The sequence below is a fragment of the Rana temporaria genome, chromosome 7 (assembly GCF_905171775.1).
Source record: "Rana temporaria chromosome 7, aRanTem1.1, whole genome shotgun sequence".
NCBI lineage: Eukaryota > Metazoa > Chordata > Amphibia > Anura > Ranidae > Rana > Rana temporaria.
The window spans coordinates 113,405,653-113,420,144 of record NC_053495.1 but is presented as its reverse complement, the minus strand read 5'-3'; the positions used below and the strand labels follow the sequence as shown (position 1 = coordinate 113,420,144).

Here is a 14,492-nt window from a genome sequence, read left to right as displayed (position 1 = left end):
AAAATTCTTTATTTTTTATTTTTGCTTGCTCATGATTGGATGATGAAAGTCACCAGAGCTTCACTTAATTCAGAAAGCTAAAGAAAAATCCCCTTGCAAAGTAAACAGCCTGTTTTCCTTTAGTAAATCAACCCCAAAGTCTCAGGTGTTCTACCCAGTAGATCCCATATCTGTTTTCGGTTTGTAAACTTTAAGCACATATATAATCATAAATCTCGTAATGACACTGTAAAAGCAGTATCATGTTTATCATTCTTTTGTATGCAATATTATCATGTAAATACGTTAGCTTTTATTTCACTTCTGTTGTTCCATTTGTTGCCACCATTGGGAATTAACTTTGTTCTGTTGGAATTCGCTTTCTTTCTCACACATGATGTACTCACACTTCTCAGTATCTTTTTTTAGGTACTGCCCAGTTTTCAAAAGTCTTTTGTATTTACTGTAATCTTTTATATTCCTTACACTGCAAAAATTCCAGGCTACAATGAGAATTGTAACACTTCTTTCAGACTTGTTTTCTCTTGGGACAAAAAGTTAGGCAGACTTTCATCAGATGGAGGGGTAGAGCTCTTCTTCAGAAATATCACTTTTCACTATCCCATCTTCTAGGATTGGTCTAGATTAACCATTATACACACATGTATCTATACCACTACTATGTTGTGACAACAAGCCACAAATGTCCCTTTTAGACGCATCTCATCAGATTAGAGAAGAATGGCAGAAACTACATTTTCCTGGATTTTAAGAACATTGTTTCTGTTTTCAGTTCTATTTCAGGTATCTAACATTTTGTTTTTAGGACATTATGTCCGTTTTGCATTCTATATCATAATAATAATTATTTGGCAACGTTTTGTTCTTCTGTGTTCATGTTGACTATTGGCACGTTTTTTATTGACATGACAACAGGTCCCATATTTCCTAGTTTTAAGATTTACAGATTTTTGTTTTGTATTTGTCCCGCACATCTACTATGATTTTTAACTTGTTGCAAAATATTTTCAATTATTTGTCACTTTACTTTAGCAATCCAAGTATTGCAAACAATACTTATGAATCTGTCAGGCCCGGTACACACGACCGAGTTTCTCGGCAGAATTCAGCCAGAAACTCGATGGGAGAAGTATTCTGCTGAGAAAACCGGTCGTGTATACACTTTTCGCCGAGGAAACCGACGAGGATCTCGTTGGGCCAAAAAGAGAGCATGTTCTCTATTTCCTCATTAGTCAATGGGAAAAGTTGGCTCGGCGAGATCCTCGGCGGCTTCACAAGGAACTGGACGAGCAAAACAATGTGTTTTGCCCGTCGAGTTTCTCGGACGTGTGTACGGGGCCTCAGTGTCAGAACTGGAATGTGTATGACCCAGATATTGTTGAGGAAATTAAATAGCTAATAGTATATAGACCATAAATGCACTGTATGTTTATTATTCTTAATGCATGTGATTTTTCTTTTGAAAAAAAAAAAAATATATATATATATATATATATATATATATATATATATATATATTTAGTAGGTGCTACATAAGAATTTTATAATGTTTCTGTTTCAAGGCTAGTGAGTAAAAATATCTAAACACAAAGACATTTAAGTGGAAAAAGTAAGCAAATATTTGGAAATATTTCCTCTACAGATTATTTGGAATTTTTTCATATGGTTTTTGATGCTTTAAAAAAATATTTTGATGCCTGTTAAACATTTGGAATGCTATTGCAATGCTGCCCAGAGTTATATAGGTGCTGGATTATTTTTGCATCCATATGTATGAGCCCTTATAGTCCGTGTTTTAACTAGTGAGACCTTTAATAAGGCAAAGCACACCCTACAATGTGCTATAACTCACATAAATCATTTCTCATTCTTTTGCTGCTCAGAATAGCAGTGCGTTGCTGTACCCTATTAGGTAAGCTCAATCGTTTTTGGTTTATCATTGAAAATTAAGTGTCTGCATTTTGATAGTATTATGTGGAGGATTTTTGTGTAATTTTTGTATATTTACCCATGTGTGTTTTTGCACTATAATATGACTGGGTATTTATGTGTACATATGTCTTAGATAGAAGGTCAGATCTATTTTTTGCATGTTAGTTTGATCTTTGAATACACACAGTTGGGATTATTTACTAAAACTGGAGAGGAGAGTGCAAAATCTGGTGCAGCTCTGCAGAGAAATCAATAAACTTCAAGGTTTTTTCTTTTGTCAAAGCTTAATTGAACAAACAAAAGTTAGAAGCTGACTGGCTACCATACACTGCTGTACCAGATTGTGTGTGCTCCAATGGTGTTCTTTGTTCAGAATGTAATGTCAAATACATTTTACTACTTTTCTATAGTACAATTTATTTTAATGCCCCATTGTACCACAAATCTGTTTTAATTTTTTAATGGGACCTTAAAATGTATGTATATCCAACGCTTGGCTACAATTTACTGTGAGATCCCATGGTCACCACCTTCAATAAAACATTTCCTGTATTTAGAATTCTGCACAAAATGCATATACATTCTTGTTTGTTGATGTCTTTTTATTGTTTACTGACGAACTTTACATTGATAACAATATAATTTCAGTATTAAATATAATGATATAATTTTTTTTGTATTCTCTAGTGTTCAAAAGGACAAAAAGGTAATGCATTAACTGCTATTTCTGTACATTATATTTAAATACACTGATATTTACTTATATCAATATACACAACATATTGGATTGTAATACATAGTATATGTTACAAGTGTTTTTAGAAAAAAAAATTCACGCAGGGAGGCTGTATTAAGTTCAATCAAGTTCAAAGGAATATTCCATACTTTCTTTATTTCCTCTGCACATAATTGGGTGTTAAAATTGAAGATATATATGAAGATAGAAAGTACTTTTTTATAAAGTCACCTATGTGTGTGGTCCTGTATGTAGAATATATTATTAGCCAGTTTACATGAACGCTTAGTGAATTAGACCCCCAAGCAAGCCCACTTACCCAAGCATACCAAAGCAACCTGCAAAGCCTATATATATAATATTGACTTAGGAACATTTTATATGTCACCTGAAGACACAGTAATTTGTGTTTTCTTGATCTCTTTCTTTCTGGTTCTTGCCTGGAACCACAGTAAACAAATAATAGCATTCTCTGCAGCACTAAATCTAGAGACAATCAAAACCAATTGGATAATGTCATGAAGTGGCTTAGTTGTATGTTGTATATTTTCACATACAGATTTTTTTTGCCAGAGATTTATTTCCATTCCTGTATAATTGTAGGATATTTCCAACAATGCTGCTTGTCCGACAACTGGTGTAGAAAATCGCTTGTGTGACATTTTTTTTTGGTGCATTGACATTGAGTAAAGGAATTCCAGATATTTTAAAGTGAATGTATATTTAAGAAAGTGAAAATGTTTTATAGGCAATATCTAGTAAGGTTATTGTGCAGTCCCCTCCAAAATCTACTATTCCCCTCAAATTCTTCCTGAAGAGTAGCAGTACAACATTTCTTCTCATGGTTCTTCTGGGTCCAGCTGAAATCACAAGGTACTTCTTTTAATACATCTTCATAACTAGATGTTTGAAGTGTGAGATCATCTGAGGTATATCCTCTCCCTGTCTTTGATTATTGATATGGTTTACCATTTTTTGACTGCCACAGTCTAGGTCCCTTTTAATGACAATAGTAATACCCTGTTTCCCCAAAAATAAGACCTACCCTGAAAATAAGACCTAGTGCTATTTTCCAGAAAGGCTGCAATATAAGCCCTACCCCGAAAATAAGCCCTAGTTAAAAATGTTTGTAAAATCCTATAATCCACTATATTACAGTAGTTTATAATGTACAATGTGTGTGTTTCTGTAATATAATTGCGGGGAAGAGAGCTGCGGCTGGTAACGGAAGTGATGAGCGGCGCTATAACAAATGTATTTGGCACAATTATATTACAGAAACACACATTGTACATTATATAATACTGTAATAGAGTGGATTATAGGATTGTACAAGAATTTTAACTCAGTTTACACTGGGGATTCCTGACAGGCAGGGAGGGAGAGGGGGAGAGAAGACATCACATTACATGGTAAGACCTATTCTGAAAATAAGCCCTACTGTGTCTTTTGTTGGCATAATTAATATAAGACCCGGGCTTATTTTCGGGGAAACACGGTATGTATTGTTGATTTAGTAGAGGGAACATAATGATGCCTATAAGAGAGATGTCAACCTGGGAGAACAGTTTATAGAATGATAAGGAAATGACATACTGTACAGAAAAAAACTGGGTGTGGTTAATTATTAAGGGGTGTGGCCTACCACAAATGTCAAGAGGAAAAAGAACAAAAAAAAAACGGTTTCAGGATGCAATTGAAGTGGTATTGTGCAGACATAAAGAATGTAAGATGATGAAACTCTCTAAGGAGTGTCAACAAATTAAAACAGCGCTATCAAATAACTGTGCATATTTGACTATATAAAATACATTACTACAACCCATATGTAATGATATACAGTGATAATAAACAAAATATATCCAGTTTAAGAAATAAACACTAAACTGTGACTGTAATAATAAACACCCGTGATTGACTTAAACGTGAAGTGAACGCACTGAAAGTGCAAGAGACAGTCTTTAAAAATAATTTAGAACGTGGCCAAACAAAGCAAAGTTCATGTGTATAAGGATCCTGCGATCTTCAAATTTTTTCAAAAACTTCCACCACACCCGACAGTGCTCAGTGACTCCTCCCCCATCAAATGGACACTCACCGGATAGGTATGCCTCACACTCTCGTGTTTTGGCACAAAAAACCTTATCAGATGTAGTTGTTCCCGTCAATAAAGATGTAATCCAAATATGACATCCAATCAGTTCCACATATATGTCAGAGAGAGACAAAAGAAGTGCAAATAGTGTGATACCATCAAAGGTTTAATAGCACACCAAAATAAAACTTCAAACAGTGCACTCACAAACAAAATCTTGTAAAACAGCAGAATATCACATCAAGAAACTCCTTCAAACGTCAAAATGGTGAGAAGCGGTCACGGCGGACCCCCGATCAGCGAGAAAAAGTGAAACCAATTCTCCTACTCACGGTGCCATGGACTTCTGTCAGATGCAGCTGCACATCCACTTAAATAAAAAACTTCAAACGCACTCTGCATCCAAAAACGCAGCACTCACTAGTAAAATTAGACTGTATGGCAATACCCCGACATGTTTCGTTATAAAAACTTATTCATGGGACTAACCACACAGTCATAAATGGTTACCTTATATCTGATGTAGTCAGATCAATCAGCCTATCAGTCCTGGGCGTTTTCCCACTTCCTCCAAAACTGTGGGCGGAAGTAAACGATAATCCCAAACTCCTGTGGGCTGACAGCATCATCCACCACCACTGGCTGGTGTATGAATCAATCAGCCAGTGCGATAGGCGTGGCGCCAGTCCCCAGATTCCAATAGGTGAGAGAGTATGTTAATCACATCCCCCAACAGCAGCAGTCTGAGCCAATCACGTGCTGCACAGCGCATCCCGCTCCGCCTACAACGATGGGCGGGCCTAGAGCGCTTATGCAGCCAAAGCTAGGAGGAAGTCAGCGCCTCCTCCATTGGCTGGCTGTCTTACCCAGCAGCCACAGCGGTAAGCCGACCTGATAGGTCGAGCAGACGCTGCTCATGATAGGCTCGCCGCGGGGAATGGCTTCTAACAGCACAACAGGGGCAAATCAGCTGTTGTATAGGCAGACGTGGGCGGCGGAAATGAGAGGAAAAAAAAAAAAAAGCCGATTTCCGGGTGTCCCCGTGACCACGAATCACATCTACAGCACAATCATTACACTGTGTTTATATTGAATAGCCATACAACAGTTCCTAATTAAGTCATCAGCTGATATATATCAATCATGCGCTGGAGTATATCAACAAATACATATAAAAACATTTGTCACTGGATGAAGGCAATAGTCAGTTAAAATAAATTAATAACATTTTGCATTAGTACATATTAGTATCAAACGCTAATTGCAAATTCATATAAATGATTAAATATATATAATTAAAATATATCTAAAATATGTAAGAAATGCATTAAAAATGAAACTCGATAGAATCAATCTAAAACTGGAACTAAATACAAGTGGTGAATTAGTGATCGCTGAGCTGATCGCAAATGGTCACCGATAACACCCCCACTGGAGAAGGGATTAATTAATAGCAAAATATCAGATAAATGAATAAAAGAGTACATATACTGTAAAGATGCCAGAAAGGGTAATACTAAACCCACGGAGGGAAAGGTGTGGGTATGATAAATGTCTAAGAATTATTGATGAAGCAATTCAAGTCTACCTCTATATTCAACCCCCGCGGAAAAAGACATTTTAGCAAGAATATCCAGTGAGTTTCGCGCTGTGAAAGGTCACGGACTCTGTGTGACCCCCTCCAAGATGGGTAAACCACATCTATGCCACAAAATTGAGCAAGCGTGGGGTCCTGGTTATGTACCTTTTTAAAATGCATGGAAACGCTATGTTCCTCAAAGCCTTTTTTAATATTTGCTAGGTGTTCTGATATGCGGATTCTTAGAAGTCTTTTAGTCCTCCCAACATATAATAACCCGCATGGGCACCATAGCAAATATACAACATATGACGAGTTGCAGGTACTGAATTCTTTAATGTCAAACATTGTGCCATCGGAGCTGGTAACTTTGTTAATTCCTTTGTTGTGTTCTTTCACCGTGCGGCAGCAAATACACCTTCTGCAAGGAAAGAATCCTTTCAGATCTATTTTCAATTGGCGATCAGGTGGATCCAATATTTTGCGGACCACTCTATCGCCAAAATTGGGCGCACGTCTATATATAAAACGTGGCTGCTGAGGAATCACTCCACCCAGATGTCTATCTCTGCTGAGGATGTGCCAGTGTTTCTTATATATGGTTTCAATTTCCTTATATTGGATGTGGAAGCCCGTCAGGAAGCTCCACTGGTGTTCATTTGTGGATGGTTCTTCTATTTTCTTCTTAAAACAGTCTTCTCTCGGCTTCTCTGCGATCTCTTGAATCATTGACACCAGGTTGATCTCATCATATCCCTTTTGAGCAAATCTCTTCTTCAGTACATTCGCCTGCTCAAAATAATCTGAGTCATCAGTGCAGTTTCGGCGCACTCGGAGAAATTGCCCTTTAGGGATATTCTTTATCCAAGCAGGGTGGTGTCCACTTCTGATCGATAGATAACTGTTTCGATCAGTGCTTTTAAAGTACACCTTTGTTTTCAACCTGTCATTACATCTTTCTATAGTTACATCCAAGAAGTTAACTGAACACGCACTGATCACATATTCCAGTTTAATGTTGTTCACATTGTTGTTCAATACTTCAAGGAAAACTTTTTAGCTCCCATAGCCTCGCCAACCTGTTTATGGCGGAGTGGGAGGACAAAAGTATCTTCAGAGATCAAAGATCTCAACTTATCTTCTATCGGAGATACATTGACGACATCTTTTTGATCTGGCAGGGATCGGAAACAGATCTCAAAGTTTTCCTTGAAGTATTGAACAACAATGTGAACAACATTAAACTGGAATATGTGATCAGTGCGTGTTCAGTTAACTTCTTGGATGTAACTATAGAAAGATGTAATGACAGGTTGAAAACAAAGGTGTACTTTAAAAGCACTGATCGAAACAGTTATCTATCGATCAGAAGTGGACACCACCCTGCTTGGATAAAGAATATCCCTAAAGGGCAATTTCTCCGAGTGCGCCGAAACTGCACTGATGACTCAGATTATTTTGAGCAGGCGAATGTACTGAAGAAGAGATTTGCTCAAAAGGGATATGATGAGATCAACCTGGTGTCAATGATTCAAGAGATCGCAGAGAAGCCGAGAGAAGACTGTTTTAAGAAGAAAATAGAAGAACCATCCACAAATGAACACCAGTGGAGCTTCCTGACGGGCTTCCACATCCAATATAAGGAAATTGAAACCATATATAAGAAACACTGGCACATCCTCAGCAGAGATAGACATCTGGGTGGAGTGATTCCTCAGCAGCCACGTTTTATATATAGACGTGCGCCCAATTTTGGCGATAGAGTGGTCCGCAAAATATTGGATCCACCTGATCGCCAATTGAAAATAGATCTGAAAGGATTCTTTCCTTGCAGAAGGTGTATTTGCTGCCGCACGGTGAAAGAACACAACAAAGGAATTAACAAAGTTACCAGCTCCGATGGCACAATGTTTGACATTAAAGAATTCAGTACATGCAACTCGTCATATGTTGTATATTTGCTATGGTGCCCATGCGGGTTATTATATGTTGGGAGGACTAAAAGACTTCTAAGAATCCGCATATCAGAACACCTAGCAAATATTAAAAAAGGCTTTGAGGAACATAGCGTTTCCATGCATTTTAAAAAGGTACATAACCAGGACCCCACGCTTGCTCAATTTTGTGGCATAGATGTGGTTTACCCATCTTGGAGGGGGTCACACAGAGTCCGTGACCTTTCACAGCGCGAAACTCACTGGATATTCTTGCTAAAATGTCTTTTTCCGCGGGGGTTGAATATAGAGGTAGACTTGAATTGCTTCATCAATAATTCTTAGACATTTATCATACCCACACCTTTCCCTCCGTGGGTTTAGTATTACCCTTTCTGGCATCTTTACAGTATATGTACTCTTTTATTCATTTATCTGATATTTTGCTATTAATTAATCCCTTCTCCAGTGGGGGTGTTATCGGTGACCATTTGCGATCAGCTCAGCGATCACTAATTCACCACTTGTATTTAGTTCCAGTTTTAGATTGATTCTATCGAGTTTCATTTTTAATGCATTTCTTACATATTTTAGATATATTTTAATTATATATATTTAATCATTTATATGAATTTGCAATTAGCGTTTGATACTAATATGTACTAATGCAAAATGTTATTAATTTATTTTAACTGACTATTGCCTTCATCCAGTGACAAATGTTTTTATATGTATTTGTTGATATACTCCAGCGCATGATTGATATATATCAGCTGATGACTTAATTAGGAACTGTTGTATGGCTATTCAATATAAACACAGTGTAATGATTGTGCTGTAGATGTGATTCGTGGTCACGGGGACACCCGGAAATCGGCTTTTTTTTTTTTTTTCCTTTCCTCTCATTTCAGCCGCCCACGTCTGCCTATACAACAGCTGATTTGCCCCTGTTGTGCTGTTAGAAGCCATTCCCCGCGGCGAGCCTATCATGAGCAGCGTCTGCTCGACCTATCAGGTCGGCTTACCGCTGTGGCTGCTGGGTAAGACAGCCAGCCAATGGAGGAGGCGCTGACTTCCTCCTAGCTTTGGCTGCATAAGCGCTCTAGGCCCGCCCATCGTTGTAGGCGGAGCGGGATGCGCTGTGCAGCACGTGATTGGCTCAGACTGCTGCTGTTGGGGGATGTGATTAACATACTCTCTCACCTATTGGAATCTGGGGACTGGCGCCACGCCTATCGCACTGGCTGATTGATTCATACACCAGCCAGTGGTGGTGGATGATGCTGTCAGCCCACAGGAGTTTGGGATTATCGTTTACTTCCGCCCACAGTTTTGGAGGAAGTGGGAAAACGCCCAGGACTGATAGGCTGATTGATCTGACTACATCAGATATAAGGTAACCATTTATGACTGTGTGGTTAGTCCCATGAATAAGTTTTTATAACGAAACATGTCGGGGTATTGCCATACAGTCTAATTTTACTAGTGAGTGCTGCGTTTTTGGATGCAGAGTGCGTTTGAAGTTTTTTATTTAAGTGGATGTGCAGCTGCATCTGACAGAAGTCCATGGCACCGTGAGTAGGAGAATTGGTTTCACTTTTTCTCGCTGATCGGGGGTCCGCCGTGACCGCTTCTCACCATTTTGACGTTTGAAGGAGTTTCTTGATGTGATATTCTGCTGTTTTACAAGATTTTGTTTGTGAGTGCACTGTTTGAAGTTTTATTTTGGTGTGCTATTAAACCTTTGATGGTATCACACTATTTGCACTTCTTTTGTCTCTCTCTGACATATATGTGGAACTGATTGGATGTCATATTTGGATTACATCTTTATTGACGGGAACAACTACATCTGATAAGGTTTTTTGTGCCAAAACACGAGAGTGTGAGGCATACCTATCCGGTGAGTGTCCATTTGATGGGGGAGGAGTCACTGAGCACTGTCGGGTGTGGTGGAAGTTTTTGAAAAAATTTGAAGATCGCAGGATCCTTATACACATGAACTTTGCTTTGTTTGGCCACGTTCTAAATTATTTTTAAAGACTGTCTCTTGCACTTTCAGTGCGTTCACTTCACGTTTAAGTCAATCACGGGTGTTTATTATTACAGTCACAGTTTAGTGTTTATTTCTTAAACTGGATATATTTTGTTTATTATCACTGTATATCATTACATATGGGTTGTAGTAATGTATTTTATATAGTCAAATATGCACAGTTATTTGATAGCGCTGTTTTAATTTGTTGACACTCCTTAGAGAGTTTCATCATCTTACATTCTTTTTGTTCACTTATTATCTTCTAAACAGCAGCTAGGCATCATCCACTCCTCCATAGGCGCAACGGTGGGCGACTTTTTAGGGCGCATTCTATAGATCACCCATTGTGCAGACATAATATTAAATATTGAGGATTGCACCCAGCACACAAGATAAGGATAATTCTACAAAATAGTATGCATATACAATGTATTATATATATATATATATATATATATATATATATATATATATATATATATATAAAATATATACACACAAGGATATATGTATATACATTGTCTGTACGCTGTAAATAGTTATCAGTATCTATTCCTAATCTTTATATACAGTACATATATATATATATATATATATATATATATATATATATATATATATATATATATATATATATATAAAATAATATATACACACGAGGATATATGTATACAGTATACTCATGTATATATATGTACTGTATATAAAGATTAGGAATAGATACTAATAACTATTTACAGCGTACAGACAATGTGAAGTGATACAGCTAAAAATAACAAAAACAGAAAGCTACTGTAATGCCAGTGCATACTAAACCCAAGAGCAAAAAGGTGACATATTGCAGCTTACAGTCCTTAGATGTGGATAAAAAGAACAGCAGAGTGCAATGTGAGTGTAGTATATTAACAGATTTATTGTGGTGAAAAGACAACTCGCATTGTGACAGTTAAAATCAGGCTCATCGCATAGTAAGGGCTTCCTTTCATAAAGTGTTTGTAAAGGTTTTTTTTTAACCACTTAAGGACCGGAAGGATTTGCCCCTTTAATGACCAGGCCATTTTATGTGATACAGCACTTCTTCACTAAAATACATTTTTATTGGTGGTATTTGATCACCTCTGCGTTTATTTATTTTTTGCGCCATAAACAAAAAAATACTGAACATTTTGAAAAAAAAAAAAAATTGCTATAATAAATATCCAAAAACAAAAACAAATTTCTTCCTCGGTTTTAGTTTCCGCAATAAACGTATATTGATTGGTTTGCACAAAAGTTATAGGCCCGGATTCACGTAGAAGAGCGCAACTTTGTGCGGGCGTAACATATCCTATTTACGTTATGCCTCCGCAACTTTGACAGGCAAGTGCAGTATTCACAAACCAAAGTTGTGGCGGCGTAGCGTAAATAGGCCGGCGTAAGCATGCCTAATTCAAATGTGGAAGATGTGGGCATGTGTTTTGTAAATTTATTGTGATCCCACGTAAATGACGCTTTTTACGAACGGCGCATGCACCGTCCGTGAAAGTATCCCAGTGCGCATGCTCCAAATTAACCCGCAAGAAGCCAATGCTTTCGACGTGAACGTAAATGACGCCCAGCCCTATTCGCAAACGACTTACGCAAACTACGTAAAACGTGAAAAATTTTACGCTGTTCCGACGTCCATACCTAACATTGGTCAGGTAGGTCAGTGTATGTAGGTGAGTGTATGTATGTCATGTAGGTCAGTGTATGTAGGTCAGTGTAGGTAGGTGAGTGTATGTAGGTCAGATAGGTGAGTGTATGTGGGTCAGGTAGGTCAATGTATGTAGGTCAGTGTATGTAGGTCAGGTAGGTCAGTGTATGTATGTCAGGTAGGTCAGTGTAATGGCCAGTATGTCAGGTAGGTGAGTTTGTTTCTCCTACAATGTGATTGTAGAGGAAGTTTGTTTGAATGAAGGGAAAGGCCATCTAGAAGGCTCCCCTCGTGCTACTCCCTCTCAGTGGGTAAATGACAGTGATCTTGCCATGGCATAAAACATGTCTACTGTGAAGACATGTCTACTGCTCCATTCTGCGGACACAATGGGGTTGATTTACTAAAGAAAACCATGCTGTTCACTTTGCAATGGAATATGCCTTAGATTAGTGATTATGATAAAAATAACTTTGCAAAGAATGCCCAATCATGTGTAAGGAAAATAAAAAAAAAATATCTTTGCTTGCACATGATTGGATGCTTGAAGGTAACAGAGCTTCCCCACAATCACTAAGCTAAGGTAAATGAACAGACCATTTTCCTTTTGTAAATCAATGCCAAAGTAAAGAGACAGAGGAAAGAACATAAAATAATGTAAGTATGTGTGCACATTGTATTTTAAAACATGCTTGTGATTATAATCATGTTTTCATTTAGATCTCCAGATTACCAATGTGACAAGTCCAACATCTGCACAACTGGTGGTCTCATGGAACTCCAGCTCTACACTGGTGGCCTACTTTATGCTTGACCTTCGAGTGGCGAACAATTCATCCATCGCTGCCATTACTGCAATTGCCAGTACTACTTCTCGGTCCAAGTTAATGCAAGGATTAAGAACAGGCACATACTACAATGTAACACTAAAATCATATGGATCCAGTGGTGCACTGCTTGCAACAACCTCAGTACAGGCACAGACAGGTCAGTATACATAACAGTCTCTATGCCACAAATATGCCAGCTGTTCACAAGACACCACCACACAATTACTCACTATGTATAGGTATAATAAGTACTAGTGTATAAATAAACATGAAAACTCAATGCAGGCACAAATTCATATATATGTGTAGGTAACCAACTAATACAAGCTAGATGTCAAGCTCTTCCACTAACAAACAAAAAAAGTTATGTTCTACTAACATAGAATCACTTTTTTTCCATGACATATTGCTAAATTGCTCCTGCTAAGAGATTTATCTCAGTCATAAATAATAAATACCACACGTAGTAAACTAATAGACTTTGTAAATGTAATTTATTTGTTACAGTTTATTCCAGTGCTAAGAACGTGGCCCTGGTAGTGTTCAGTGCAAGGTTTGGGCACCAGCAACTGAAAGTCACTCTATTTAGAAGCACTGCCCCTCTAGTCCACCCCAGCGCATGACCTGACCCCAACATGCATTTATTGTCCATGTAATGAACAAAGAAAAAGGCACCAAGCAGGAACTGCTGATACTGGTATTATCTTATCTCTCTAAAATCTATTGGGCACCAATGTCTACTCTAAAGTGAAAGGGGCAGATCCACGTACCTGCGTGTAATCTTGCGCCGGGCGCAGCGTATCTAAGATACACTACGCCGCCGCAACTTATTTTTTTTATTTCGAATCCACAAAGAATTTGCGCCGTAAGTTACGGCGGCGTAGTGTATCTTTGGCGGCGTAAGGGTGCGGAATTAAAATGGATGTAATGGGGCGTGTTTTATGACAATACGTTGTGACCCGACGTAAAACAACGTTTTTATTTAACTGCCCATGCGCCGTCAGTGGGGGTATCCCAGTGCGCATGCTCGAAATTTACCCGGAACAAGCCAATGCTCACGACGGTGACGTCATTCTACGCAAATCCCTATTCGCAAACGACTTACGCAAACAACGTAAAAAATTAAAAACTGTACGTGGGAACGCCGGCCATACTTAACATTGAGTACGCCTTATAACAGCAGCTTTAACTATACGCCGGAAAAAGCCGAACGCAAACGACGTAAAAAAATGCGCCGGCCGGACGTACGTTCGTGGATCGCCGTAACTAGCTAATTTACATACTCAACGTGGAATTTGACGGAAACGCCACCTAGCGGCCGCCGAAAAATTGCATCCAAGATCCGACGGCGTACTAAGACGTACGCCTGTCGGATCGATCGCAGATGCCGTCGTATCTTGTTTTGTAGATACAAAACAAAGATACGACGCAGGAAATTTTAAATTACGCCGGCGTATCAATAGATACGCCGGCGTAATTCTTTTGTGGATCTGCCCCAAAGTGTTCACAGATGCAAAAATACCAGATATGTTAATGATCTGCTTTGGCGTGTAAACACTTATAACCCCTACGTAATGTAGACACGTTTTCGTCCGAAAAATACATTTATTTAGTTACTCCCAAAATTTGTATTTATTTATTTAGTTTCGGTAAAAAATATATTAGTCCGAAAA

General features: G+C 38.2%; 1 protein-coding gene across 1 annotated transcript in view; it reads left to right on the top strand.

Moving 5' to 3' along the window:
* The first annotated feature begins 325 nt into the window (after positions 1-325).
* LOC120946211 (fibronectin type III domain-containing protein 7-like) overlaps positions 326-14,492 on the top strand; it is a 63,716-nt gene continuing 49,549 nt past the window's right edge. Inside the window, exons 1-3 of the mRNA XM_040361032.1 lie at positions 326-783; positions 2,620-2,638; positions 12,710-12,976. Of these exons, the coding sequence (XP_040216966.1) occupies positions 721-783; positions 2,620-2,638; positions 12,710-12,976 (349 nt within the window). The 5' untranslated portion in view covers positions 326-720. The remainder of the gene's footprint in view (positions 784-2,619; positions 2,639-12,709; positions 12,977-14,492) is intronic.